Here is a 27,546-nt window from a genome sequence, read left to right as displayed (position 1 = left end):
GAGGAGAGCAGTTTACGGTATTTCTCATATTTACACAACCACCAAACACACTTTATACAGTTTGATTAAGCGATAGGCTCATTTCTGTATTGTTTTCATCGATCACAGCGATAAGTTACTTGTGCGTCTTTTCTGGCGTCGTCGAGCGAGCATGAGGAGAATATGTTGAGTTCATTCAGACCTGAGCGATTTTGAGTGCTTTTGTGTGTGTTTGTGTGATTGTTTCGTCAAGTCAAAAGTCAAAGTTTAAGATCTGTGAGGGGAATTAATGTGTGAATCGATCTCAAGTGTCATACTGGAATAATGCTAAACATTGAGCCTATGATGAGCCACGTGAGACATTAAAGCAATACTCATATAAAAAGCGTTTTACTCTTGGAACAAAAGTGCTTTTTGGTGCTCTTTATTTTTAAGAGTGTTATGATAATTAACAGTTTCTGTTATTATTTTAATGATCTAACTACTTTATTGTGATTAATGCTGCTATCATAAGATCAAACTTGCTATATTAGATTAATTTGGACATGTGCTTCTTTAATTATTGATCTGTAGTGGTTTATGAAGATGAGTGTCATTAGTGATTGTTTTTGTGTTATTGATGTTTTATCCATGTCATATTGTGAGAAATAACAGTATTGCCTTTCAGTATAGCAGTAGTTGTATAGGCTTTTATATCCTGACTCAAATAATGTGTTTCTAACAGCAAACACTCAGAATAAAGTGAGATGATCTGCTGATGATCCTGAATGGCTTGTTGAATGAGTGTTGATAGTCTCTGAGGCTCATCAATATTAACAGATCTGCTGAAAACACTCTTTATTTCATGACAATAGTTCCTGTTTTCACCTCATTTATTATGCTGATGTCTCCAGATCTCCTGTAAATTGTCACGTAAAGCTCATTTCATTGGTGTCAGCAGACTGAGGGGATTTGTTGGCTACTATATGTAAGTTTATTTCTGTTTACGATTTTAACTGTTTTTCTTACCATTATTTACATTATTTAAATTATTTATATTCTTTACTATATTTCTAGATACCTGTATGTTAGTGAAGAAGCAGAATAATGTTAGGATTAGCAATAAAAATAATGAATGAATTGGCATCAGTTACTGTACGATAAATAGACTGACATAAATGCTTAGAAGTGTAATTTATTATAAAAACAAAACTCAGTAATTTATATTTTTGATTTTGGCAGATCAGCTCCTCCCACGCTGGAATTTATCATCAGTGAAGCTCCTCCCACTGCAATCACATCATCAGTGAAGCTCCTCCCACTGCAATCACATCATCAGTGAAGCTCCTCCCACTGCAATCACATCATCAGTGAAGCTCCTCCCACTGCAATCACATCATCAGTGAAGCTCCTCCCACTGCAATTCTCCAATAAATGCTGTAAATCCCCGTCAGCTACAAGTGAAGACGAGCATGAAAGCATCAGGAAGAGCTGAAATCTGCAGAGACTGAGTTTATTAAAGAGGACAGTGAGAACACGAGTGATCCAGAACCCTGCAGAATGAAACACACTGAAGATCCTGAAGAACAAAGAGGTTGGTGTTTATTCTTCATTCATTCATGATGCTGGACAACATTCATGTTAGAAACATTCAAGCACTTCATCACATTTAGATAAACAGTTACACTATGAAATTGTACAAAATGTTCTGGGTTTTCTTCAAGTCATCTTCATTTATATATATTGCGTTTTTAACAATGTAGATTGTTTCAAAGCTGCTTTACAGAGATAAACGTATAATTTAAGGTAACAGAGATTGTTTTGGCTTTATAGCGGCTCTTGAATAGTTATTTTCCAGCTAAAGTTAGTTTTGATTGATTCACTTCCGTCGAAAGGATAATTTGTTATTAAGTTAGGGGCCGCTAAGACGACACCGTTCTCTCTACACAGACTTTACCCGCGAACCTGTGAGAAACGCTGATGGCGTTCACGTGCGCATTAAGAATTGATTCTATAGTTATGCGCGTTTGAATATATGTGCGTATGTTTGTAATTCCCTACAAAGCAAGCCTTAACAAGCTACTTGTCTTGCCTTTACATTTCGGAGGCCAGCTAGTAGTTGCTAAACCTCACTCCTCTGATCTCAATAGGCGCTCTAGCGACAGACGCTAGGGGCTGCAGTCTTTTGCCTCCTTGTTAGAGCGCCTGACTCTCATGCCGGTGACCCGGGTTCGAGACCCGCACGGAGTGGGGTGAGAAGGACCCGGGTGGAGGGGTTACACATGTCTAAACAAACTACTTGTCTTGCCTATACATTTTGATACAGAATTTTATTTTATCACTTCGGGGTAATAAGATAAGATAAGAATCACTTTATTCGCCAAATGCATCAGCAGATATGGCCATCAGTTACACACAAACTCAACACACAAACATATATGTGTATAGCTGCAAAAAGCATGCCTAAAACAATCAAATCAAATAATAAAATAGTCCAAAAATAGTGCTAGATCAGCTATTCATAAGGGAAATGGCTCTTGGGGAAAAAACTATTAAGATGGCGTGAGGTCCTTGTCCTCACTGCTCTGTACCTTCTTCCTGAAGGAAGCAGCCTAAAAATGTCACTTGCTGGATGGGACTGATCAGCAGCAATTTTAGCTGCCCTCTTCCTGACTCTGGCCTCATATAGGTCGTCAAGTGACCGCTGCCTCTGTACTGTTGTCTGTCACTAAAAAAATCCATAATCCAGCGGCAGATGGAGGGTCCCACCCCCATCAGTGACGGCTTCTCCCACAGTCGCTCGGGTAGAATGGTGTTAAAGGCTGAACTGAAATCTACAAACAACATCCTTACATAGCAGCCAGGAGAGTCAAGATGGTCCAGAGCATAATGCAGTCCTAAATTGACCGCATCATGTACCGAGCGGTTTGCCCGGAGATAAGGAGCTGTGATAGGTTTAAGATGTGACAGAACCAACCGCTCCAGACATTTCATGACCACTGATGTAAGGGCCACCGGTCTGTAGTCGTTTAGGTCCACAGCTTTGTTTTTCTTCGGCACTGGAATAATGGTTGATGACTTAAAACAACTCGGAACCCTGCATAAAACAATTGATTGATTAAAAATGTCTGTAAAAACTGGAGCTAGCTGACTAGCGCAGTACTTCAGGGTGGCAGGTGAAATCCCATCAGGGCCACTCGCTTTCCTTACATTTTGTCGGCTAAATAGCCGATACACATCCTTCTCCTCAATGTTAATATCAATGTCAACTTGATCTTGAGGGGCAATGTCTCTAAATGTGACACCCCCGGGAGGGAAAGGATGAGGGCACGGAGATTTCTCAAGTCTTGTATAAAAAACATTGAATTCATTGGCCAGTTTAGTAGATGGAGTGACTTGTTGTTTTTTTATTTTTGTAGCCTGTCAAGTTCTTCAGCCACCTCCAAGCTGAAGAGGAGTCATTAATGCCAAATTGTTCCTCCATATTCACTTTGTAGGCACTTTTTGCTTTCCTAATGGCTTTATTTAACTGTTGTCTGGCCAGCCTGTATTCATCTCCATTTCCTTCTCTGTAGGCCTGTTCTTTGGTTTCCCTGAGCAGCCTGAGGGATTTTGTGAACCAGGGTTTGTTGTTGTTATATTTCACCACAGTTTTGGTGGGAATACAAGCTTGCTCACAGAATGAAATATATGAACACACAGTGTCTGTATATGAGTCCATAGAGTCACAAGAGGCACGCATGGATTCCCAATCAGTGGTGTCTAAACAGACCTGTAACATCCCAATTGCCTCTGTCGTCCATCTTTTAGATGTATACTGTACCGCCCTTGCTAGTTTTTGTTTGTAGATGGGGACCATCTGAATTAAACAATGATCTGAATTCCCAAGAGGAGCACGAGGAACTGAACGATATGCTGCTTTGTGAACAGAGTAAAAATGATCCAGTATATTTCCTCCCCGAGTCGGACAACTAACTAGTTGTTTGTATTTGGGCAGATCATGTTTCAAATGACATGCATTAAAGTCGCCCATAACAAGTAGTACAGAGTCAGGGTGCTTATTCTACATGTTTATAATCAGCTCCGTTAGAGCGTACTGCGCTTCCTGTGTGTTAACTTCAGGTGGAATATACACGCATGCAAATATAACAGAGGTAAACTCTCTAGGCGCATAAAATGGCCTGCAGTCTATAGCCAGGAACTCCAACAAGGGGCAACAATGTTTGTATAATACTGAAACGTCAGTGCACCAATTTAAATTAATATAACAACACAGACCTCCGCCTGATGTCTTCCCACTTCGTCCTTTGCCGCGGTCGGCTCTGATTAAGTTAAATCAAGGTAATTCCACCGCTGAATCCGGAATGTCCACGTTCAGCCAGGTTTCGGTGAAGACAAAAGCCGAATTCATACGGAAATCTCGGCTGGTCCTTAACAGTAGAATAAGCTCTTCGATTTTGTTACTGAGGGAGCGTACGTTAGACAGGCAGACAGCAGGGAGAGAAACCCGGTGTCCCCGCTTCCTCCACCTGTGGAGAGCCCCAGCTCTCCTCCCTCTCGCTCGGCTGCGTCGCTTAACTCTTGTCGCTGACTTAATGATATCCTCCTCAAAAGTCAGGAATTCGGGGATCAAGCTGGCAGGCTTTGTTCCCCTAATGTTCATAAGCATATCACGATTGTAGCTAAACCGCATATTTAGAAAAACAACAGCGAACAACAGCAAAACAAACAAACCTCCTCAAAGTTTTGATGCTAAATAGGAAAAGGATCTACCGCCAGCAGTCGATTTTGATATTCTAGGTATTATTAACTGGCCGGAATTTTGAGATCGCAGTAGACGTGAAGTAGGGTTGTGCCGATAGACGATAGTATCGTGTATCGACAATAGTCAGTGATATTGCCGATGGCAGATGCCTTTGACGATATCAATACGATAATGGGCTCGTTTTCTTATTAATGTATTAAATTATTTTTATTATTATAATAAAAATTGTATTGTTATTAAATTAATATTAGGAACTACAATTAAGTTGCCTTGCCTAAATTTAACGACATCACCTCATAGCCTAACACTTGCGACATCACCATCACGCGCGTATGATGACTCCTCTAAGATTTTTTTTTTTTAACAGACACACGAAAAACTACATCCACATTAAAATTTAATTGCAAGGTGATCCATTCACAAATTGTCACAAGTGCTTGTTTTAACGGACGCATCATTCTTATCCAAGATGAAAACGGCATTGTTGTTCGTCAGTAGGCCAAATTGTTTCCATAGCACATTATGGTTACACATTTGTTAGTTAACAAAACATTTAATAACACTAAAAACAATACAATTACAAAATATTAATAATAATAATAATATCACTAAAATAGCCGGCGGCCTAATAACATGTCTTTAGATCACGAACACAGCACAACTCTTTAAACACTTGTTTAACAATAAATATTCTTCTAATTTTTTCACTGTCATTAATGTAGGTCCACAAGAGAAATATTAAGGCAGTAAATTAAGATAGTTGCTATTCCATTATATCCATCGTCGTCTCTGAGAGGAGAATGTGGCGTTGTCAGATGCCAGCGAATGAGCGCGTTTACAAGCACATACTTAACCTGATTATGCTGAATAAACTGACAATCCATGTGGTCATATAAACGCATTAACTGTTTTCCTTTATCGGAGTCAAGTCAGAAGTTATAGTATAAACCGATCGACTCTGTTTGCCCTTAACTCTGATTTCTCCCGGCATTTAAAACACATTAACCCGCGTTCGTTGCGCTTATTGAAGAGCGCATATGTGAAGTGCATCCAGACATAATCCCAAACTCCGATCTTTCCTGATCCAAGAAATTATTAAAACGTGTTCTAATCTCCTGCAGAAATAGCCTACAGTCAGAATGCTGCATCTGTAACGGCATGAGAGGATGTGTGTCCGTAAATTTCCCGCTGACATTTTGAAATACTCTGAGTCAGATACAACAATGATTTGATCTTTTTTTTTATCTCACTATACCGGGAAATAACCTGATTTAGCCTATTAATAAACACTCCACCTTTACCAGCAAAATAGAAAAAGATTCTCATATATAAAACGAAGTAATAAAACAAGCAAATTAATAAGTAAAAAAGCAAGTTAATAATCAAATAAGTAAGCCCCGCCCCTCACGATAATATCGTGTATCGCCGATCTCACAGGCTGACGATAGGACGATATGAAAATGGAGCATATCGCCCAACACTAACGTGAAGGACTATAATGCGTTAAGAGCTCGCTCAAGTACTGCGGAGCTAAACCATTTAGTGCTTTGTAAGTAATCAGCAATATTTTAAAATTGATACGATGTTTAATAGGCAGCCAATGCAGTGTTGACATAACGGGGCTAATATGGTCAGACTTCCTGTTTCTGGTAAGAACTCGAGCTGCTGTGTTTTGAACCAGCTGTAGTTTGTTTAAGCGTGCAGGGCAACCACCCAGTAGAGCAGTGGTTCTCAACTCCAGTCCTCGGGACCCACTGCTCTGCACATTTTGTATGTCTCTCTTATCTGACACACTCAGTTCAGTTCATGGAGTCTCTCCTAATGAACTGATGATCTTATTCAGGTGTGTTAAATAAGGAAGACATACAAAATGTGCAGAGCAGTGGGTCCCGAGGACTGGAGTTGAGAACCACTGCAGTAGAGCATTCAACAATACTATTTTAACTGTTTTATTTTACATTTATTTTATATCTGGTGCCCAATTTGCAACAACGTTACCAGAATTTTAGTCATTTTCAACGTATTTAAAAACATTTTTTTAGGAATAATCATAAACGCCAAGTTACTGATAAAATTGTATTTGTCAAATATCATACAAGTTATTTATAGTTCTAGAGATTCTTCTTACAGTAACTTTGGTAACAGGATTGATGAATACAGTCAATGCTACAGTTTGTGTAAAAACTGAGACCATGGATTGAGATTATTCTCTTGTCTTCCCATCATGCAGTAGAAAGAGCTCCTTCATAGAACCGTCCATGAAGGAAAAGTCTAGTGTGAATAACCATTAATAATTAAAACGTTTTAGTAAAATAAATATCAATCTCAAAGTTGGTGTCAAAACATGGCAGTATTGTATATTTTAATGTTAATATCATGTTAGATAATTGTGTCATTGATCAAATGAATAGGTCTTGCTAAAGAAACGGATTCGTGCCTATAATGTTTTAAAAATAATAATTGGAAGATAAATTGACCTCATTCATGGAAAGTTTCATGGACATATTATTTTATTAAAACAGTTGTCTACTTTCTACCATTACATCAGGGCTCACTTTCATGTCCTTTCTTTTTATATTTCTCTCTTTGAATCATTTTGATGTACTGAAAAATAAATGTAATTTTTTTTCTTTCCTGTCAGACCCGATGGAAGAGAGCGAGGAGAGTGAAGAACTAAGAGAAGTGAAGGAGGAGAGTGAAGAACTGAGAGAAGTGAAGGAGGAGAGTGAAGAACTGAGAGAAGTGAAGGAGGAGAGTGAAGAACTGAGAGAAGTGAAGGAGGAGAGTGAAGAACTGAGAGAAGTGAAGGAGGAACATCATGTCCAACCTGGAGGAAAACCTTTGAGTCGCTCAAAGACTAAACAGACATTTTTAAAGAAAAGAAGAGCCAAGAAATCTTTCACCTGCACTCAGTGTGGAAAGAGTCTCGCAACCAAACAAAGTCTTGATTATCACATGAGGATCCACACCGGAGAGAAGCTGTTCTCATGTGATCAGTGCGGCAAAACATTTATTAGTGCATCATACCTGAAGACACACCTGAGAGTTCATACGAAGGAGAAGCCGCATTCATGTTCTGTGTGTGGAAAGAGTTTTTCACTGCTGCCATATTTACATGCACATGAGAAAACTCACACTGGTGTGAGAGAGTACATGTGCTTTGAGTGTGAGAAGACTTTTACTACAGCAACCAGTTTAAAACGGCACCAGAGAATTCACACTGGAGAAAAACCTTACAAGTGTTCACACTGTGACAAGAGATTCAGTCAGTCAGCACATCTGAGATCACATGAGAGGATCCACACTGGAGAGAATCTGCATGTATGCCATCAGTGTGGAAAGAGTCTCGCAACCAAACAAAGTCTTGATGATCACATAAGGATCCACACTGGAGAGAAGCCGTTCTCATGTGATCAGTGCGGGAAGAGTTTCAGTCAATCATCACACCTTAATGTTCACATGAGGATCCACACCGGAGAGAAGCCGTTCACATGTGATCAATGCGGCAAAACATTTATTACGTCATCAAACCTGAAGATACACCTGACAGTTCATACGAAGGAGAAGCCGTATTCATGTTCTGTGTGTGGAAAGAGTTTTTCATGGCTGCCTAATTTACATGCACATGAGAAAACTCACACTGGTGTGAGAGAGTACATGTGCTTTGAGTGTGAGAAGACTTTTACTAGAGCAACCAGTTTAAAACTGCACCAGAGAATTCACACTGGAGAAAAACCTTACAAGTGTTCACACTGTGACAAGAGATTCAGTCGATCAGCATCTCTGAGATCACATGAGAGGATCCACACTGGAGAAAAACCTTACAAGTGTTCACACTGTGACAAGAGATTCAGTCACTCATCATATCTGAAAACACATGAGAGGATCCACACTGGAGAAAAACCTTACAAGTGTTCACACTGTGACAAGAGATTCAGTCAGTCATCATCTCTGAAAACACATGAGATGATCCACACTGGAGAGAAGCCGCACACGTGTGATCAGTGCGGGAAGAGTTTCTCTTTTAAAAGTGCCCTGAAGATACACATGAAGATCCATACAGTGGAGAAACCACTTAAACACAGTCTGAGATCCTGGTAAGTAGTTTATTTTCATGTGCTGAGCAACAAAGTCTCTTCTGTGTAAGTTAGCCACACATCACCCTATAGCCAAATCTCTCCTCTCCACCTATAGCCGGTGTGTGCTGAGCACAGGACACTTTGTTGATTGATTGATATTGGTCGTGTTCAACCAGCAGGAATGTGTAATGTGTCAGTTCAAATAAAAATAAAAATAAAAATTAGCTCTCTGACAGTAGGTGGCGCTCATGTAAAGCAGAAATACATCACTATACAGGGCTCTAGAGACTGTGCTATGCATTTCAGCTCAAACCTAATGAATTTTTTATATCAGCTATGCATTCCGTTAATTTTGTGACTTGGTAAGTTTCGTTAGGTTTTGAAGAAATATACAGCCTAGTATCGTCGGCATAACAGTGAAAGCTAATTCCATGTTTCCTAATGATATATCCTAAGGGTAGCATGTACAGAGTGAACAGCAGCGGTCCTAGTACTGAGCCTTGTGGTACGCCATACTGAACTTGTGATCGATAAGACATCTCTTCATTTACTGCTACAAACTGATAACGGTCAGATAAGTATGATTTAAACCATGCTAGTGCTATTCCACTAATGCCAACATAATGTTCGAGTCTATTTAAAAGGATTTTGTGGTCAATGTTTTTTGAGGAGTATTCTGGAATTGAAGGTGTTATCCACAACAGTGTAATTCTCCTTGAATTACTGCTTTGTAGGGCAGTTGTTTAATTTTGATGAACTTACAAACTGACTTCCTGACATTTTCACACACACACACACACACACACACACACACAAAGACCGAGGCCCAAAGCGCGGAAGACGCAAAGGACGAAGAATGCCCATATATGGATCACAATGACATCACCGGAGGCCACAATGAGTGTGGCAATAACTCATCCAGTTCCTCTGGAAAACTACCAGACAAATGCATAAGGGACAATGTAACCCCGTCCCGTATATATAAGACTGCTTTTTGACTGTGAAGTGTTGAGCGTTTTTGACTTTGTGTCGTGTACCTCCCTGGAGAGAAATTAGTTATCTACCGGTTCAGTTTTCTAACTGAAAATTTTTTTTGCTCTATTTGCGCTGTTGTATTATTTTAACTTTAGTAGCTCGGATGAGAACTAGTTTTTTTTACATCTATTGCTTGAACTGCTTAGAAGGTAAATAGCCTGTGTAATTCTCCACTCACAGGACTGCCCTCTTGAGATTGAAGAGCTGAAGTATTTTAACCTGTAAACTTTTGATATTTTGCTACAAATATTAATCATTGTGTAACCAGTTTTTTTTAAATCTTTTGTTTAAATAAAAAAATTTTTTTATAAAGACAAATACTGTTCAGTTTTTTACTTCAGTTTACAAAGACAGTTCTAATAAGTAATAGGAAGAGCATTATAGTGTAACTTGCAAGACAAGGACAACGGAAGTATCCAGGAACGATTCTGCTGGATTGGTAAGCATGAATTTGATCCATGATTGTCAATGATTGTTATTGTTTCACATGTGTAGGGACACACACCTAGATTTATTTGTACAGGCTAAGCAAGCTAGTGAGGATTTAATCCTAATTCTGACTAGTGATCGACCGATATATCGGCTGCTGCGTTCGCCGATTTTTTTCCCCGGCATTATTTACAGACAGGCGTCCACAGGCAGCTCTGTGTTGCTGGAGACGCTGCACTGGACGCCACATATTGTGTTTTTTGGCGGTCACCAAAGCTAATTTTTATCCCGCCAAAGCCTTATTTGATCGGTGAGTGATGTATGATTGACTGCTGCTGCGCTTGTGACAGGTCGCATGTTACTGAACGAGCAGAGAGAGAGCGCCCCTCCTCACCGTCTTCAAACCTATGTTTCAAACTGTCTTGCTATCCCTCGCGCATATTAATCAACATCAATTGAGAATTGACATGATGGTAAAAAGGTCGGAAGACCGAAGTTTCATGTGGAGCATTGGGAGATTTTTTTTTTCCTGAATTACCGCTGGGTGTGAGAATTGTGCTTAAAAAAATTATTCTCTAAAAAGCGTTCTGCGCATTCAGCTGACACAAAACACACTTTCAATAAACCCAAAAACCTATCCAGTGATGAAATGTTTTCTGTGTTGACCCAAATCTTCAGCGATGTCCTAAACTGCCGGGGTAATCACACAAACGCGTACACGTCCGCTAATGACTCCTCTGATTCCCGCACTAATGACTCCTTTGAACCGATTCCTTTTTATGAATGGTTAAAACAACTGATCTATCCAACACTGAACTCACCAGACGTCTGAATCAGTGTAGGCTATGACAAATACTTTACAATAAAGTTACATTTATTAAACTCTAGTTATCTACATTAGTTAACATTAACTATTATTAAACTGCACTTCTACAGCATTTATTAATCTTTGTTAATGTTAATTTCACCATTTATAGTAGCCTTATTAAATCAAAAGTTGTATTTGTTAACATTAGTTAGCCTAATGCACTGTGGATAACATGAACGAATGAACAGCTGTATTTTTATTAACAAAGATTAATAAACTCTTTTGGTAACACTTTACAATAAGGGTGCACTAATAAGCATTAATTCATGCTTAACTAATGCACAGATAATACTGAATTAATGTATTACTAACAGTGTTTGGAATAACGGCGTTAGGTAACGACGTTATTTTTTCAGTAATGGGGTAATCTAACTAATTACTATTCCCGTCGTTACAACGCCGTTAACGTTACTGGACGTTAAATGCGGTGCGTTATATGCATTGATTGAATAAACTGTGTAATCCGATTCCGAACGCACGCGCACCCCTGGCTCACAGCTAGTGAGGAGGTGGCTTAATAACGAGGTAAGCGATTATGATTGGCTAAGGCAGAGTCATGTTTCATGGTAGCCAATCAGAGCCAGTGTTTTTACACACATGCCAACACACCGCGCCAGGCACCACACACACACACAACAGCTAAACATATTCGACGGAGCAGCAGAGATGACGAGTCAGGAGCAATCCGATGAAAAGATGGCATTTTCAAGTGGAGATATAAGCACTACTTCAAATTCATTGTGGTCAAAAACAAGAATGTGCATGTAATGTGTACATTATGTCCAGGAGCGAAGACTTTTTCGACATCCGTTGTAAGCAACTCTAATTTAATGAAGCATCTCACATTGACACACGCATCTACAAAGCTAGTGGCAAAAAACGTACTCGGTTACTAACGTAACCTCGGTTCTCTCTAGGAGAGGGAACGAGTACTGCGTCGAAAGAACGCTACGGGAAAGATATTTCTTTGTCGAGATTGAAGCCTAAAATTAATCCTTAATTTTGTAATATTGTAAAACGCTTTTCTGAAGCATACAACCTAGGCGGAGCAATACAGCTCACCCATTGGCTGCTCTGCCAGAAAAGCACAGCCTATGCGAGGCCAGAGACGCTGACCAATGAGGACGCTTCGCGCCCTTCTGCGTCACCTCCCGCCCAAACAGGCGTGGCCTAGGCCTATAAATACGAGCATAGCTGTCTAACACGCCGATTTTCGTCAATGAAGCGACGCAGCGTGGGCACGCACGGCCATGAGACGCAGTACTCGTTCCCTCTCCTAGAGAGAACCGAGGTTACGTTAGTAACCGAGTACGTTCTCTTACGTAGAGTTCTCTCGTACTGCGTCGAAAGAACGCTACGGGAACCCTATGCAAACCGCCGTGCGTGCTCTTGGATCGACACAGACACCTAAGGGCGCGCGCGCCCTGGTATACAAGCGCCTACCCCAAGAAGTATAGGGAGAGCGGCTAAAATAGCATCATCCCATATAGTAGTGCCTCTTAAGGCATAATAGCATATATATGTAAATATAGATATATATGAGGGGTAATAGCATGCTCATGGGACACATTGTCAGTGAGTGATGCTTAAACATTGAAGTGACCTGGGCCGCAGCGCGGGGCAGGAACACTTATACATATTAACATTGAAGTGACCTGGGCCGCAGCGCGGGGCAGGAACACTTATACATATAAAACATTGAAGTGACCTGGGCCGCAGCGCGGGGCAGGAACACTTATACATATTAACATTGAAGTGACCTGGGCCGCAGCGCGGGGCAGGAACACTTATACATAGTCTTCTAGACCGAGAGCAGTTTAGCCTGCAACGCAGGAACCTCTAGGTTATAGAACCTAATAAATGTAGACGGGGAGGCCCAGCCTGCCGCCATACAGATATCTTGTAACGAGATTCCGCTATACCAAGCCCATGAAGAGGCCATGCCTCTCGTGGAATGTGCTCTGATGCCCAAAGGGCATTCCAAGCCTCTAGATGCGTAGGCTAGCGCAATGGCGTCCACTACCCATCGAGACAGACTCTGTTTCGTTGCGGCTCGTCCCTTGGAGCGCCCGCTGAACGAAACAAAGAGCTGCTCCGTCTGTCGAAAAACAGCGGAGCGGGACACGTAAGCTCTTAATGCCCTGACCGGGCAAAGGGAGCTATTTCCGTCCTCTGAGGCCGGCAGGGCCGACAGGGAGATGACCTGAGCCCTGAACGGTGTGTTGAGGGACTTAGGCACGTACCCATGCTTCGGTTTCAATACGACTACAGAGTCGTTTGGCCCGAACTCCATACAAGAAGCTCTCACTGAGAGCGCTTGCAAGTCTCCCACACGCTTCACTGAAGCGAGAGCCAAAAGAAACACGGTCTTGAGAGACAGGTGTTTCATGTCAACTGAGTGAATAGGCTCGAAAGGGGCCCCTTTCATAGCGTTCAACACTGTAGAAAGGTCCCAAACGGGGACTGAAGGAGGCCTTGGAGGGTTTAACCTCCTGGCGCCTCTCAGGAAGCGGACCACCAGGTCGTTCCTGCCTAGTGAACGGCCAAGCGTTGGATTAACGAACGCTGATATGGCAGCCACATAGACTTTGAGCGTGGATGGGGTTCTTCCCTTATCCAATAGCTCTTGCAAGAAGGAGAGAATCTCCGGTTCTCCGCACTGAAGTGGTGACAGACCTTGATCTGAACACCATCCAGAGAACACCGACCATTTGGAAGCGTAGAGCCGTCTAGTAGACGGAGCCCTAGCTTGTTCGATCGTGTCTAACACTCCTCTTGGGAGGTTAGCGGGTACCCGTTTATGGCCCATACGTGTAGGGACCAAAGCTCGGGGTGAGGATGCAGAATCGAGCCCTTGGCCTGTGAGAGGAGGTCTTTCCTCACTGGAATCGGCCACGGGGCAGTACTTTTCAGTCGCATCAAAGCTGGGAACCAGGTCTGATTCGTCCAGAATGGAGCAACTAGCAGTACTGAGCATCCGCTCTCCTTGATACGCTCCAGCACTTGAGGCAGGAGTGAGACAGGAGGAAAAGCATAGAGCGGGCGGCGGGGCCAGACTCTGGCCAGCGCGTTCGCGCTCTTCGAAAAGAATTCTGGGCAGTGAGCGTTTTCCTGGTTTGCAAACAGGTCTATTTCCGCTCTGCCGAACGTTTTCCACAGCAGACGCACTGTCTGTGTGTGTAGGGACCACTCTCCCGTAGGAACGTTGTTCCGTGAGAGTCTGTCCGGGCCTACGTTCAAGTGGCCTGGCACGTGCATTGCTCTTAACGAGCGCAGGTTGTGCTGGGCCCACACCAGTATGCGTTCCGCTAACCTGAATAGGTTCCGGGATCTCACGCCACCCTGGCGGTTTATGTAGGCTACTACCGACATGTTGTCCGAGCGGACCAGGACGTGGTGTCCTTTTATCCGGGGACAGAAGCGCCTCAGCGCAAAGTCCACTGCCATCATTTCCAGGCAGTTTATGTGCGGTAGTTCGACTCGTTCCGCCCACTGGCCAAAGAGCGGTCTGCCGTCGAGCAGTGCTCCCCAGCCTGAGGTGGACGCGTCCGTGGACACCACCTTCAGGCTCGAGGAAGTCCCCAGGCTTACACCTGACCGGTACCAGTCTGACGCTCTCCATGGTGTCAGGGCTGAAATGCATTCCTGAGTGACCTTGAGGCGATAACGACCGTGTAACCATGCTCGGCGCGGTACGCGCGCTCTCAACCAGAAACTGTAGTGGGCGCATGCGCAGCAGGCCCAACTGCAGCACTGTTGAGGCTGAGGCCATGAGGCCCAGCATTTTCTGAAATCTCCTGAGTGGCACTATGTGGCCGCTGCGGAAGGATTTCGCCATTTGCAGGGTATTTCGCCTGCGCTGTGATGACAGCTGTGCTGTCATAGACAGTGAGTTCAGATCCAGTCCTAAAAAGGAGATCCTTTGACTGGGAAACAGTGAACTTTTCTCCCAATTGACTCTCAGACCTAAGCACTCGAGGTGATCGAGAATTAGGGTCTTGTGGCGGATGAGTTCTGAAGGTGATTGAGCTAGAATCAGCCAATCGTCCAAATAATTCAGAATTCGAATGCCGCGGAGTCTCAGGGGTGCCAGCGCCGCGTCCATGCACACTGTAAATGTACGAGGTGCTAGAGACAGGCCGAATGGCAGGACTGTGTACTGATATGCCTGGCCCTCGAAGGCGAATCTCAAAAATCGCCTGTGACGTGACGCAATTTGTATGAAAATACGCGTCTTTCAGATCTATTGCCATAAACCAGTCTCCTCGGCGAATCTGCGCGAGGATAGCTCTGGTCGTGAGCATTCTGAACTTTCGCTTTGTCAGCGCTTTGTTCAGATGCCTGAGATCTAAAATGGGTCTGAGACCCCCGTCTTTTTTCGGTTCCAGAAAATATCTGCTGTACAGACCCCCTTCGCTCTGAGCTTGAGATAAAGGCTCTATGGCCCCTTTGCTCTATAGCTTCGCTATTTCGGCTCGAAGTAGATGTGCTACTTCTGTTTTCACCGTAGTTTCGACTTTCTCCGTGAAACGGGGAGGGCGTCTGAAACTGTAGCGAATAGCCTCTTTTTATAGTCTCTAGCACCCATTCTGAGACCCCGGGAAGTCATTCCCATGCATCTGCACGTGTGACTAGGGGTTGAATGTAATCTGGGCCCTGGTCGCGAAATGGCGGCGACACGAGAGCAACCGTGTGCTGTGACATGGACGCCGTGGCGTGTGAGGCGGGGGGCATGTTTAACACAGTATGCATCCCGCGCGCGCTCAGCTCTCTGTGTCGAGAGAGAGCGCGCGGGACGAGTCCCGTAGGGCTCGTTATGTTTGTGAATAAACGTGGGCGCTTGGTGGCGGGCACATTTATAACACCGGGAACACTGTTTTTGTGTACTGACTGACCGTTCGTTAGTTTCGTTTTTACAGAAAACCGCGGAACGTGCAGTGTGTAGTGGTTGTGGGCACTTGGCAGTGGGTCACGCTCACTACATGTAAAACACAATCGGCATGAGCCGATTTTATGTGTGCAGACCCTGTGTTGTTCAGGGCTGTGCTTGCACGGGTTGAAAAACCGGGCTCTGGTCGCGAAATGGCGGCGACACGAGAGCAGTCGTGTGCTGTAACATGGGCGCCATTGCAGCGTGATGCGGGGGCGCACTTAATCGAGCGGGCAGCCCGCGCGCGCTCTCAGCTCTCTCAGCTGAAAGAGAGAGCGCGCGGTGCGAGCCCCGTACGGCTCGGCATGTTTGAGAATAAATGTGGGTGCGTGAACGCGGGTACATTTATAGCACTGGGAAGTACTGTCTATTAGAACTGACTGACCGTGCATTGGTTTCGTTTCATAGAAACCGTGTGACATGTAGCTTGTAGTGATTGTGGGCGCTTGAAAACGGGCACGCTCACTACATATAATGCACAATCGAAATGAGTCGATTTATGTGTGCAAGCCCTGTATGTGTAGGGCTGTGCTTGTGTGTACGAATGGGCACTGGGTCGTGGGCATTACGGATACACACATTACATCATCGGCTGTGGCCGGGACACCGTGTAGCACAGAGAGTACTGTCTATCAGAACCGACTGACCGTGCATTCGTTTCGTTTTTACAGAAACCACGGGACATGCAGTGTGTAGTGATTGTGGGCACTGAAAAGCGGGCACGTTCACTAACTTACATGTGAAGCACAACCGACACGAGTCGATTTTATGTGTGCAAGCCCTGTATTGTGTAGGGCTGTGCTTGTGTGTACGAATGGGCACTAGGTCGTGGGCATTACGGATACACACATTACACCATCGGCCGTGGCCGGGACACCAGTGAATACATTTTCAGATTTACCTGGGGCGTCGTGAAAACGGCGTCTGTGTGCAGGCAAACGGGCATTGATGCCGATTTGGTGACTGCAAAATACACTGGCACGGTCGCGAATGTTGGGACTGTGCGAGCGAGACATTTTAGTGAAATCCGGCCGCGGCGGGATTTTAACACTGTAGCTTTCCTCGAAGCAGAAATGCGCATCCTGGCTGAAAACGGGGCTTTCCGGGACTCCGCGATTTCTTCGTGAATTCATGAAGAAAAAGGCGCGGGTCGTGAGGACGGTAACGTACGTTCCTCTGCAGAAAAGCAGCCATCCAGCCGGTAAGCGCATCGATGCTGGTCTTTCTCCGTCGACGCTCAAGAGCGGCGGGGGAGGGGAGATCCTCGGAGCTCGCCCATCCCTCGCTACCCGAAGCGAGGAGAGAACAGCAGTCGTCCTTCACAGACACGGCTTCATCTTCCTCATCCATGACGGACGCGGCGGCACACAGCGGCCCTTGTCCGTCGGTCAGAGAGTCGAGCGAAGCGGGCGGAGAAGCTAGCGGCAGCAGCGGCGAGCACCTCGTGGTGAAGGGAGGTTCTGGGCTCCGCTGAGCACGGCGCTTTTCACGGCGCGGCACTACAGCGGGCGGAAAAGGTACAGCTTCAGTAAATGAACGCCAGGCGAGTCCGCAGAGTCACCGTAGGCATCAAATCACAGTGATGGCAGCCGCCATCGACGAGAGCTGAAGCTGCGTGATACTCACAGGCAGGAAACACAAGCACGTGGTCCCCGTCGCTGAGCGGGGCTCTACACGAGCCACAGGAGGTGCGAGACATCTTGAAAAAGACGCTCGGCTCTTTTAGTGTGGAAAAACTGTGTGACGCGACGGCGAACACACACACATAATGTAAAGGATATTCCACGCCGGAGAAGCGCAGCAGGGAACGGCGGCTGAAGGCGGCGATGACCAGCGGCTTCAGGTAAGGGCTCGTCCTGCTGAGGTGCTTGTATCCAAACGGCTGTGGCGGCTCGAATCAATCCAGCGATGCGTGCAGCTTCGTTGAATTTAAGAAAATCGGCGTGTTAGACAGCTATGCTCGTATTTATAGGCCTAGGCCACGCCTGTTTGGGCGGGAGGTGACGCAGAAGGGCGCGAAGCGTCCTCATTGGTCAGCGTCTCTGGCCTCGCATAGGCTGTGCTTTTCTGGCAGAGCAGCCAATGGGTGAGCGATATTGCTCCGCCTAGGTTGTATGCTTCAGAAAAGCGTTTTACAATATTACAAAATTAAGGATTAATTTTAGGCTTCAATCTCGACAAAGAAATATCTTTCCCGTAGCGTTCTTTCGACGCAGTACGAGAGAACTCTACGTAAGAGAACACAGATACCTCCACCACAGATGCTAGATCGCCAGGTTGTTTTCTTGACCAGTTGTCTCAGGTTGAGAGAGTTAAATGCACTTTATATGGTGTAACTGTTTACTTTTCTTACAAAGATAATACTTGAAGTGCAGGATAAACCTCTTGCTGTCTGTCGACGTGCAATAAATATTGAAAGTTATGTACAAACACCCGTCTGTTCTACTCATTTCAACTGACTTGTGAAAACTGCTCATAAAAATTCAAATTATTTGGCATATAGCAATTTTTTTTTAACAGTAACGCAAATAGTTACTTTCCCTGGTAACGAGTTACTTTTATTATAGAGTAATTCAGTTACTAACTCAGTTACTTTTTGTAACAAGTAGTGAGTAACTATAACTAATTACTTTTTTAAAGTAACGTTCCCAACACTGATTACTAATGATTATCTAAGCTATTAATTAATGATTGCCTCATTAGCAACTAATGAAGAGTCTGTCTGGTTAATATATTAGTTCATATATGAATGGGTGCAGGGTGTCCGTTAAAAAGTGATTAAAATATTCATTAAATATGTAAGTGTGTATTAATTCCATAATGTCGGCCTCATTATGACGGACCTCGGCCATATAATTATGTGCCTGATAGGAAGCCAAGAGAGTAGACAGGCCAGGATTAGACAGAACAACGGTCAGAGGAGACGCATTGAGCTGTGGTGTGAGAGAACAGTGTTAGCTTATAGATGTATTCACGTTAGCCGACGATATGCACTATGCTCAGATCACAATATTGTACAGATTATTATCATGTATCAGGCAAAAGTAAAGCTATTATTTAGACCCTTAACGTTACCTGTGTGTGTTGTGTATGTCAGCCATTAGGAGACAGTTTCATGAGGAAGAGGGACTTTATAAAGGCTTTGAATAGCCCCATTTATGACAATGAATACAAAAATAATCACAATCACAACTGTCTTACTGTATAAAAACTTTATATGTAGTAACATTAAAATTTGGAGTACAGATTGAAAATGAACTTAATATATTATATTTATAATAATAAGTGTCATATGTTAAGTAAGTACATATGTTATGCATTTTGTAAAACAGATGTACAATAAGTGATCTCTGACGGATCCGTGAGCGTCATGTTTCCCGCCGGCGGCCGAAACACAATCTGACGGCGGACCGGGCGACCCGATGAAGGAGCCGGGACAGTGTGCACATATCGGGACACACACCGGGACAGTGTGCACATATCGCCGTCATCATATAACTCCATGTCGCCGAGATTATAATAATCCGGTCTTTAGTGAACGCTACACACTACCGCGTTTTTTCAAAGCAGATGCAGAAGTGAAGTCCCGTCTCGTACCGCGCACGGGAGATAGCACCGTCCTTTTTCTTGTTCGGATTCTTCGGAAACCTGTGGACTCGATGTCCTGACAGGCCATAATTCACAATCATTTACCACGACGATGATTAATTGAAATACAATAACCACCGAAAACACAATCACGACCGCTCCAACTGAATACCAACCTACTCTGCACTGAGCAAACGCAGAGCAAACGACTACCTCATGTGACGTAATATGACGCGATGGTGAAAAAAAAAACGTTTTTTCAACACGGTCAAGGAAACGGTCACGTTTTCTACTAAATTTGTGCCCTTATGTCTTGCAAAACGATTTTAAATCCTGCATTTACTTTTCATATGGTATTTTCATACAAGGTTATATATTAATTTTGAAGAAAAAAAAAACCTGCAAGATGCCCTTTAAGTTTCATCATTCAGTCACCTGCGCGTTGGGAAGATGGCACGATACAATAATATTCTTCAACTTTTTTTTAAAGGAATGGAGCTTCATAACTACCTCCGCCTGCAACTCGGAGTGCGCTTAGCAACACTGTCAGAAATCAGAAAGACTAAGTAGGCTACATATTTACCCACTATTATTACAGATATTTTACAGATATTTTCACAAATTAATATGGAAAACATGTCGATTTTACTGGTTATCTAAGGCCAAATTAGAACCTGGAATTGATATTTTTCCCGCAGTGCTGAATGAGAAGAGCCATTAATATTATTAATAAACTATTGTTTTCTAAGTCGGCTAAAACATATCTATCTCCGCTGTTAAGCAGATGCGCTTTTAGAGAGAAATGCTCCTTTCATACGCATTACATAATCAGAATGTATTAGCTTTTGATTCAAATTTGTTCGTTTTGAAGTGGACATTTCAAGCTTTAGCCTACATAGGCTATACTGTATTTTGTTCCAGTTCTCGCGCTCCAGTTCACGGAGATCATGAAAGCGCGCCTGATTGTTTTATTTTATTTTACAAAAGCACAACGCTTTCTTGTTATTGTGAGTTTACACAAATAAAAGTAGTGGCGAATAATGTATTATTATTTTCTGTATGACCAGAAATGATAAGAGTAGGCTATTTTAAGTTGTTTCCACTGTTGATAGGAAAATGCAAGTGTTCTCGTCCGCGGCTCCGTGCCATGCAGCCTAACCCGTATTATGAATGACATTTGACGAATTGCTTTGTTCCTTTTTTGGATAAAAGCGTCTCTAAATATGTAGGCTAATAAATGTTATAACAATGATGATAATTATTATTATTATTTGCGTACACAGACCCCAAACACACCGCGTCAGTCAGGTGACTGTAAATGCGCAAAAACTGTTTCCATTGCAGTTTTGCGAAATATTCCTTTTTGCACAGTTGGTGGCAAGATTTGTGTGCTTTGCAAAGGACAGCTTGGTAAAAAGCAGGACACACCAAATGCCAGGCATGTAATGTTCACTTGTGTCTTCAGTTGAACATTTAGTTCCTCCACATAGAGGAATTACAATAAAACAGATTGAAAAACAAAACCTTTGAATCTCTTTGTTTAGGCTTGCCTCATGATGGGCCATTGGGGGAGTGTCTGTCACACCCTGGGTCTTAATCTCATTAATATTGATGGGACATCACCACACCCATGCATAAACCTTGGTCTTACAAAAAAAGTTAAAGTTTAAATCAATGTATTGTTTTATGTGAACGATTAGGCAGGATGTTTTTCACATCATTTTGAAGCCAGAACTCGAAGCGACAACATCCATTAGTCAAAAGTCTCCGGAACACCTATTTAGTATGCGTTTTGTGGTCTATTTTAGCAACTTTCATTTGAATTTTTTTCAATAACCACGCATAAACATTATTCTCTTAAAAATACAAACATGTACATACATGTTGCTCACATATTATGGTAGCCCCGTTTGTGCTATTTAGAGTGAATTTACACCTTTGCCATTAACATGTTTATAAATAACTGAAAAAAGCACAAATGTCAGGGCATTTCAAAACATCCCAAGGGCCCCAAAAACACCTTGGTCCCCAGAGGGTTAAAGACATGGGAACCCCGTATCTCAAATCATATTCACCGCATTCTTTTCCCATTTTCCTTTTCCTTTTTGTTTTCTACACCTTGTCACAGTCATTATGTGAACATTCATTATATCCTGAGGAATCATCTCATTATTCAATCAAAATATGCCATCTCTGTTGTCATCAGAGATCGAGTTATTATGTGGAATACTACAGTGCCTAACAACTTAACTCTGCAAGTCATTTTCTCTACTTGAAGGTAAAGGCAACTTCACTGTGGGACATGAACAGCAGAGAGTAGAAGATGCCATGAGAAGGAGCAGACCACCACAGACACTAGAGATCTTGTTCGGCTTGCCAAAGCCTTTGATGGACATAAAAGAAGAATTGCTATATGGACAGAGTTCCTGACAAGTGTCTCCACATGATCATCTGACTATGCCTACACCTGATGGGAGTAGGCGTTCTGTGTTTGTATCTTCTCAGCATCCTTTATCATCATTACTCTGTGTACTATGCCAATGGAGACACTTCTTCAATGCACTCAGCCCTACATTTTCACAAATGTACCTCACATAATTCCTGAGGTCCAATGTACCTGAGGAGGGATTTGTAGGGCTGATCAAATATGGGCAGAACTCTTTACTGCCCTAATACTTCAGAAATCCTTTTAAAGGTTTACATGTGAATTGCACATGGCACAATGGTCTTCATCATCACAGTATGCTAATGCCTATCTAGTGCAAGGGTTTCATCAGTATGCTGATTGAGGACTGCTGGGACACTCCAGTCTCAGGATAGTTCTGTCGGGAGAGACAGAGTCGTTTGCACCTCAATGACACATATGTACTATTTGCTTCACAGGACATGCGCTTCCAACTACAAACTGTTTACTTACTAGTGTTCTAATATGTAACTTATAAACTGAATTGAACTGAAATGAATGGTGGTGAACTTAGTAGAAATATTAAAGTATCCTAATGTACAATCTAAGTACTATTGCTTCAACATGCACTGAGGAGAATAGGTTAATGTTCTTCTCCCCCTCTTGATCACTACCCATTTGCCTCATCTTTCGGTTTCCTGTCGGTCATATTCGGTGTTGGTATTACACTCATGTTTAACAATGCTTTGCTCAGGGTATAAGAGGGAAAGGTAACTGTTGATCTGGGAGAAAGGCTTTAACCCCGCCACTCCCACACACCGGTGCGTAACCTCAAACTATGAGAAAGGCTTTTACGGCCTCTTCTGCACAACAGTCCATTATTTGTTACAATTAAGTTTTCTTATAAACTGAATTGAACTGAAATGAATGGTGGTGAACTTAATAGAGATATTAAAGTATCCTAATGTACAATCTAAGTACTGTTGCTTAAACATGCATTGAGGAGAATATGTAAATGTTCTTCTCCCCCTCTTGATCACTAGCCATTTGCTTCATCTTTTGGTTTCCTGTCGGTCAGGTTCGGTGTTGGTATTACACTCAAGTTTAAAGTCAGCATGAAACGGAAGTTGAGTGTCAATTTTTTCCTTGTTGTGCCGTATATCCGAGTGAAACGGCTTCTGAAATTAGAAAAAAATGTAGGGTGGGGCCTGATTTCATCTTTCGGGAATTGTTTGGATCGTTGGAGGTTGTGAGTTGCAAACAAAATGGAGGCAGATTTGAATGCCAGTTTACATTCAGTTGTGGAGGATTTCTCTCCACCGGACTCCCCACTGTTACCCTCCCATGAAGGATTTTTTATTGAGGAGCCTGGCGACGAGAACGAGGACGAGCAGCTAAATTTTCAGGCAGGAATCAGCCCATATTTATATTTAACGAGACAGACACCGATAGCCGCACCCTCATCACTGCACGTGACCGAAAGAGAAGAGAGGTCGTTTCGAGGGGGGAGGGAAGGGTAATGTATTTGATTTGAAGATTATAAGGGTAGATGAATTTTAAAAAAAAATATGAAGTGCACAGATAAATCATTTATAATAAACACTACAATATTACATATAAAAAGAAGATTTGTCAAATTTGATTTCATGCCGAATTTAACAATGCTTTGCTCAGGGTATAAGAAGGAAAGGTAACTGTTGATCTGGGAGAAAGGCTTTAACCCCGCCACTCCCACACCGGTGCGTAACCTCAAACTATGAGAAAGGCTTTTACGGCCTCTTCTGCACAACGGTCCATTATTTGTTACAATTAAGTTTTCAATACAGTATGTTGTTCCATTCTACTGTCTGTATATTTAAACACTTTCCTTTTATCACTGATGATGTTGAAAGCTAAAATGATTATAACTTTCGTTATCTAAACGTTTAGGTTAAATCCTACGTTTTTTTCCTACTAGTTCTTAGAAAGACCTTTAAAGAATAAGAGGTTAAAGAATAACAACAACTTTAATGGAGTCAGATTAATTATTTTGGAGTCAGAATATTTGAATTATACAGGTCATCCTTCAACTGCCTTTTGTTCCGATTATTGGTTCAAAATAGCAGCGTAAGCTTCCAGCTTTAAATTTTCTTCTAAGGCTTGGATCACACCTAACGCGTTTTTCAGGTTCGAATACGCAGGGCGCACAGCACTGCTAAAAATGACCCGATCACACCTGAAATAGCAGTTCGCTGCGGTTTTTATGTTGCTAAGCAACCACCGAGTCAGCTGTCAGTCTAATAGCGAGCGCGCGCGCGCAAAAAAAACTTTGGTTTGTTGTCAAGTAAACTGTCACATTGTAAACTTAACAAAAAAAATGGACAAGCAGAGGGCGCTTGCCCTGGCTTTAATCGAGGTTGAGAGGTGTATAAACACTCAGGAGACAGGGAAAAGGAGATCAGCGTGGTACATGAGACCCTCAGAAAGAGGAGAGAACGCGGGGAGTACCACCACCAGTGTTGTGCCTGAACGCGTTCATTGAACGATAGTTCATGAACTCGTTCATATTTTGGGCGAACGTGAACTGAACGTATTGTATTACTGCAGAACTAAAAATTATCATAAAAGTTTTAAAAATAGTCATTCTACGAAACGGGTGCATGTGTGTCCGCAACGTTTGATGAGATGCACAAAAATGTCCCAAAATGTGTTTACAAAGCTTAAAGGGATACTCCACTTTTTTGGAAATAGGCTCATTCTCCAGCTCCCCTAGAGTTAATCAGTTTTACCGTTTACGAATCCATTCAGCCGAACTCCGGTTCTGACGGTACCAGTTTTAGCATAGCTTAGCATAGATCATTGATTCTGATGGGTCCAGTAGCATTTCTTTCAAAATGTTAAACCGTGTACTAAGATCGACGGAAAATAATAATCCCAAAATGTGTTTACAAAGCTTAAAGTTATTCATCCCAGTGTTCTTGTTAACATGATAAAAACACTTTGTTTAATAATATTTCATTAGTACATAGCCAACTTCACATAAGACATATTTTATTCAAAATGAACCTCCCAGCAAGCACTAGCCGTCATGTCACCGTCTCGGTTAAATATAGACCCGATATAGTCCGGCTGTGTGTAACACACTTCTAGACAAAATAACATTGAATTTGGTTACATGTAGTTTTTTTCGGCGATTGAGGCAATCAGTGGTGTACGTTTAACGGCTTGCTATAGTTTACAACAGCGATTAGCATAGCCAAAATAGCCTTAAAATTGTTTACATGTTTTTCGCCCACGCAGCTTCATGTTTGCGGTCACACATTCATAAACAATCTACGGTATTATTTGACTCTTTCATTTTAAAATTAAATTAAAATGCTTTTCTCAACCGCTAGATGGCAACAGCCGTACTGAGACATGACTACTAATAGTAATACTATAACAGAACACACACACACACGTGAATGTATTAGTCCATACACACACACACACACACACACACACACACAGAGTACAGGTGAATGTATTAGTCCATGCACACACACACGCACACACACTCGAGGTTAAACCGCCATCAATGCTTTTCTTGTGCAAATAGTTGTTTTCTTATTTGGCAGATGCCGTGATGCCCAACTTCCCAGCAGCAACAGAGTTTGATATGTTATTATCTTAAGTTGTTGATGTTCCAGAAGAATGTGACGCGTACTCAAGAATCCGAGGTCCAGTCAGATGATTATAATAAATGTTTAACAATATTTATTAAAAGAATCGAATGTAAAGAATACTTGTTACAGATTATAAACAAGTACTAACTAACAGACAGATACTAGCTAGGCTTAAAGCTTCTTCATACAGTTATGAAGCACACACACACACACACACACACACTCCATTACCCACGGTGAACGATGGCCCGTCGGCCTCTGGAACACACACACACACACACACACACACACACACACACACACACACACTAGTGTCTAGAAGGGAACCCTATAGCGAATTTGTGTTCCTAACCTACTTAATTTACACTGTCAGCTAAAATCAGTCTCTCAGCAGAAGATACAAAATTAGGTTTAAATAGTAACTTAAAATAGTAACTGTTATAACTTATAGCTAGTTAGATCATTAAAATAATAACAGAAACTGTTAATTATCATAAAACTTTTAAAAATAAAGAGCACCACAATGCACTATTGTTGCCAGAGTATTGGAGATATGTCCAACTGCAGAACCATACAGCAGTGTGAGGACAGCAGTGTGAGGACAGCAGTGTGAGGACAGCAGTGTGAGGACAGCAGTGTGAGGACAGCAGTGTGAGGACAGCAGTGTGAGGACAGCAGTGTGAGGACAGCAGTGTGAGGACAGCAGTGTGAGGACAGCAGTGTGAGGACAGCAGTGTGAGGACAGCAGTGTGAGGACGACAGTGTGAGGACAGCAGTGTGAGGACAGCAGTGTGAGGACAGCAGTGTGAGCACGACAGTGTGAGGACGGCAGTGTGAGGACGGCAGTGTGAGGACGACAGTGTGAGGACGACAGTGTGAGGACAGCAGTGTGAGGACGACAGTGTGAGGACGGCAGTGTGAGGACGGCAGTGTGAGGACAGCAGTGTGAGGACGACAGTGTGAGGACGACAGTGTGAGGACAGCAGTGTGAGGACGACAGTGTGAGGACAGCAGTGTGAGGACGACAGTGTGAGGACAGCAGTGTGAGGACAGCAGTGTGAGGACAGCAGTGTGAGGACGGCAGTGTGAGGACGGCAGTGTGAGGACGGCAGTGTGAGGACGGCAGTGTGAGGACGACAGTGTGAGGACGACAGTGTGAGGACAGCAGTGTGAGGACGACAGTGTGAGGACGACAGTGTGAGGACAGCAGTGTGAGGACGACAGTGTGAGGACGACAGTGTGAGGACGACAGTGTGAGGACAGCAGTGTGAGGACGACAGTGTGAGGACAGCAGTGTGAGGACGACAGTGTGAGGACGGCAGTGTGAGGACGGCAGTGTGAGGACAGCAGTGTGAGGACGACAGTGTGAGGACGACAGTGTGAGGACAGCAGTGTGAGGACGACAGTGTGAGGACAGCAGTGTGAGGACGACAGTGTGAGGACAGCAGTGTGAGGACAGCAGTGTGAGGACAGCAGTGTGAGGACGGCAGTGTGAGGACGGCAGTGTGAGGACGGCAGTGTGAGCAGTGTGAGGACGACAGTGTGAGGACAGCAGTGTGAGGACGACAGTGTGAGGACAGCAGTGTGAGGACAGCAGTGTGAGGACAGCAGTGTGAGGACGACAGTGTGAGGACGACAGTGTGAGGACGGCAGTGTGAGGACAGCAGTGTGAGGACAGCAGTGTGAGGACAGCAGTGTGAGGACGACAGTGTGAGGACAGCAGTGTGAGGACAGCAGTGTGAGGACGGCAGTGTGAGGACGGCAGTGTGAGGACGGCAGTGTGAGGACGGCAGTGTGAGGACGACAGTGTGAGGACAGCAGTGTGAGGACAGCAGTGTGAGGACAG

At 43.3% G+C, this 27,546-nt stretch overlaps 2 protein-coding genes across 3 annotated transcripts in view; both read left to right on the top strand.

Annotated features, from left to right (window-relative positions):
- The first annotated feature begins 857 nt into the window (after window positions 1-857).
- Window positions 858-27,546, top strand: part of LOC307006175 (uncharacterized protein) — a 55,475-nt gene continuing 28,786 nt past the window's right edge. Inside the window, exons 1-2 of the mRNA XM_079626882.1 lie at window positions 858-946; window positions 1,201-1,552. Coding sequence (XP_079483008.1) covers window positions 1,519-1,552 — 34 coding nt within the window. The 5' untranslated portion in view covers window positions 858-946; window positions 1,201-1,518. The remainder of the gene's footprint in view (window positions 947-1,200; window positions 1,553-27,546) is intronic.
- Window positions 6,764-22,611, top strand: LOC307006295 (uncharacterized protein). Of its 2 annotated transcripts, none has more exons than XM_079627129.1 (3): window positions 6,764-8,820; window positions 9,264-10,276; window positions 21,931-22,611. In XM_079627129.1, the coding sequence occupies exons 1-2, from the start codon at window positions 7,283-7,285 to the stop codon at window positions 9,319-9,321; spliced, it is 1,596 nt and encodes a 531-aa protein (XP_079483255.1). In that variant the 5' UTR covers window positions 6,764-7,282; the 3' UTR covers window positions 9,322-10,276; window positions 21,931-22,611. The 2 variants fall into 2 exon arrangements, with proteins under 2 accessions (XP_079483255.1, XP_079483256.1); XM_079627130.1 differs by having other exon boundaries at window positions 9,259-10,276.

Source organism: Phoxinus phoxinus (assembly GCF_949152265.1).
Source record: "Phoxinus phoxinus genome assembly, chromosome: 1".
NCBI classification, from domain to species: domain Eukaryota; kingdom Metazoa; phylum Chordata; class Actinopteri; order Cypriniformes; family Leuciscidae; genus Phoxinus; species Phoxinus phoxinus.
Note: the sequence above shows the minus strand (reverse complement) of the source record. Positions and strands in the feature narration are given on the sequence as shown.

What these genes read in the sequence shown, in the direction of transcription:
- LOC307006295 (XM_079627129.1), top strand. Translation starts at nt 7,283, where the DNA reads ATGTCCTTTCTTTTTATATTTCTCTCTTTGAATCATTTTGATGTACTG. An exon ending in AAACACAGTCTGAGATCCTG is followed by an intron (nt 8,821 to 9,263) that starts GTAAGTAGTTTA and finishes TCCTAAGGGTAG; the next exon opens with CATGTACAGAGTGAACAGCA.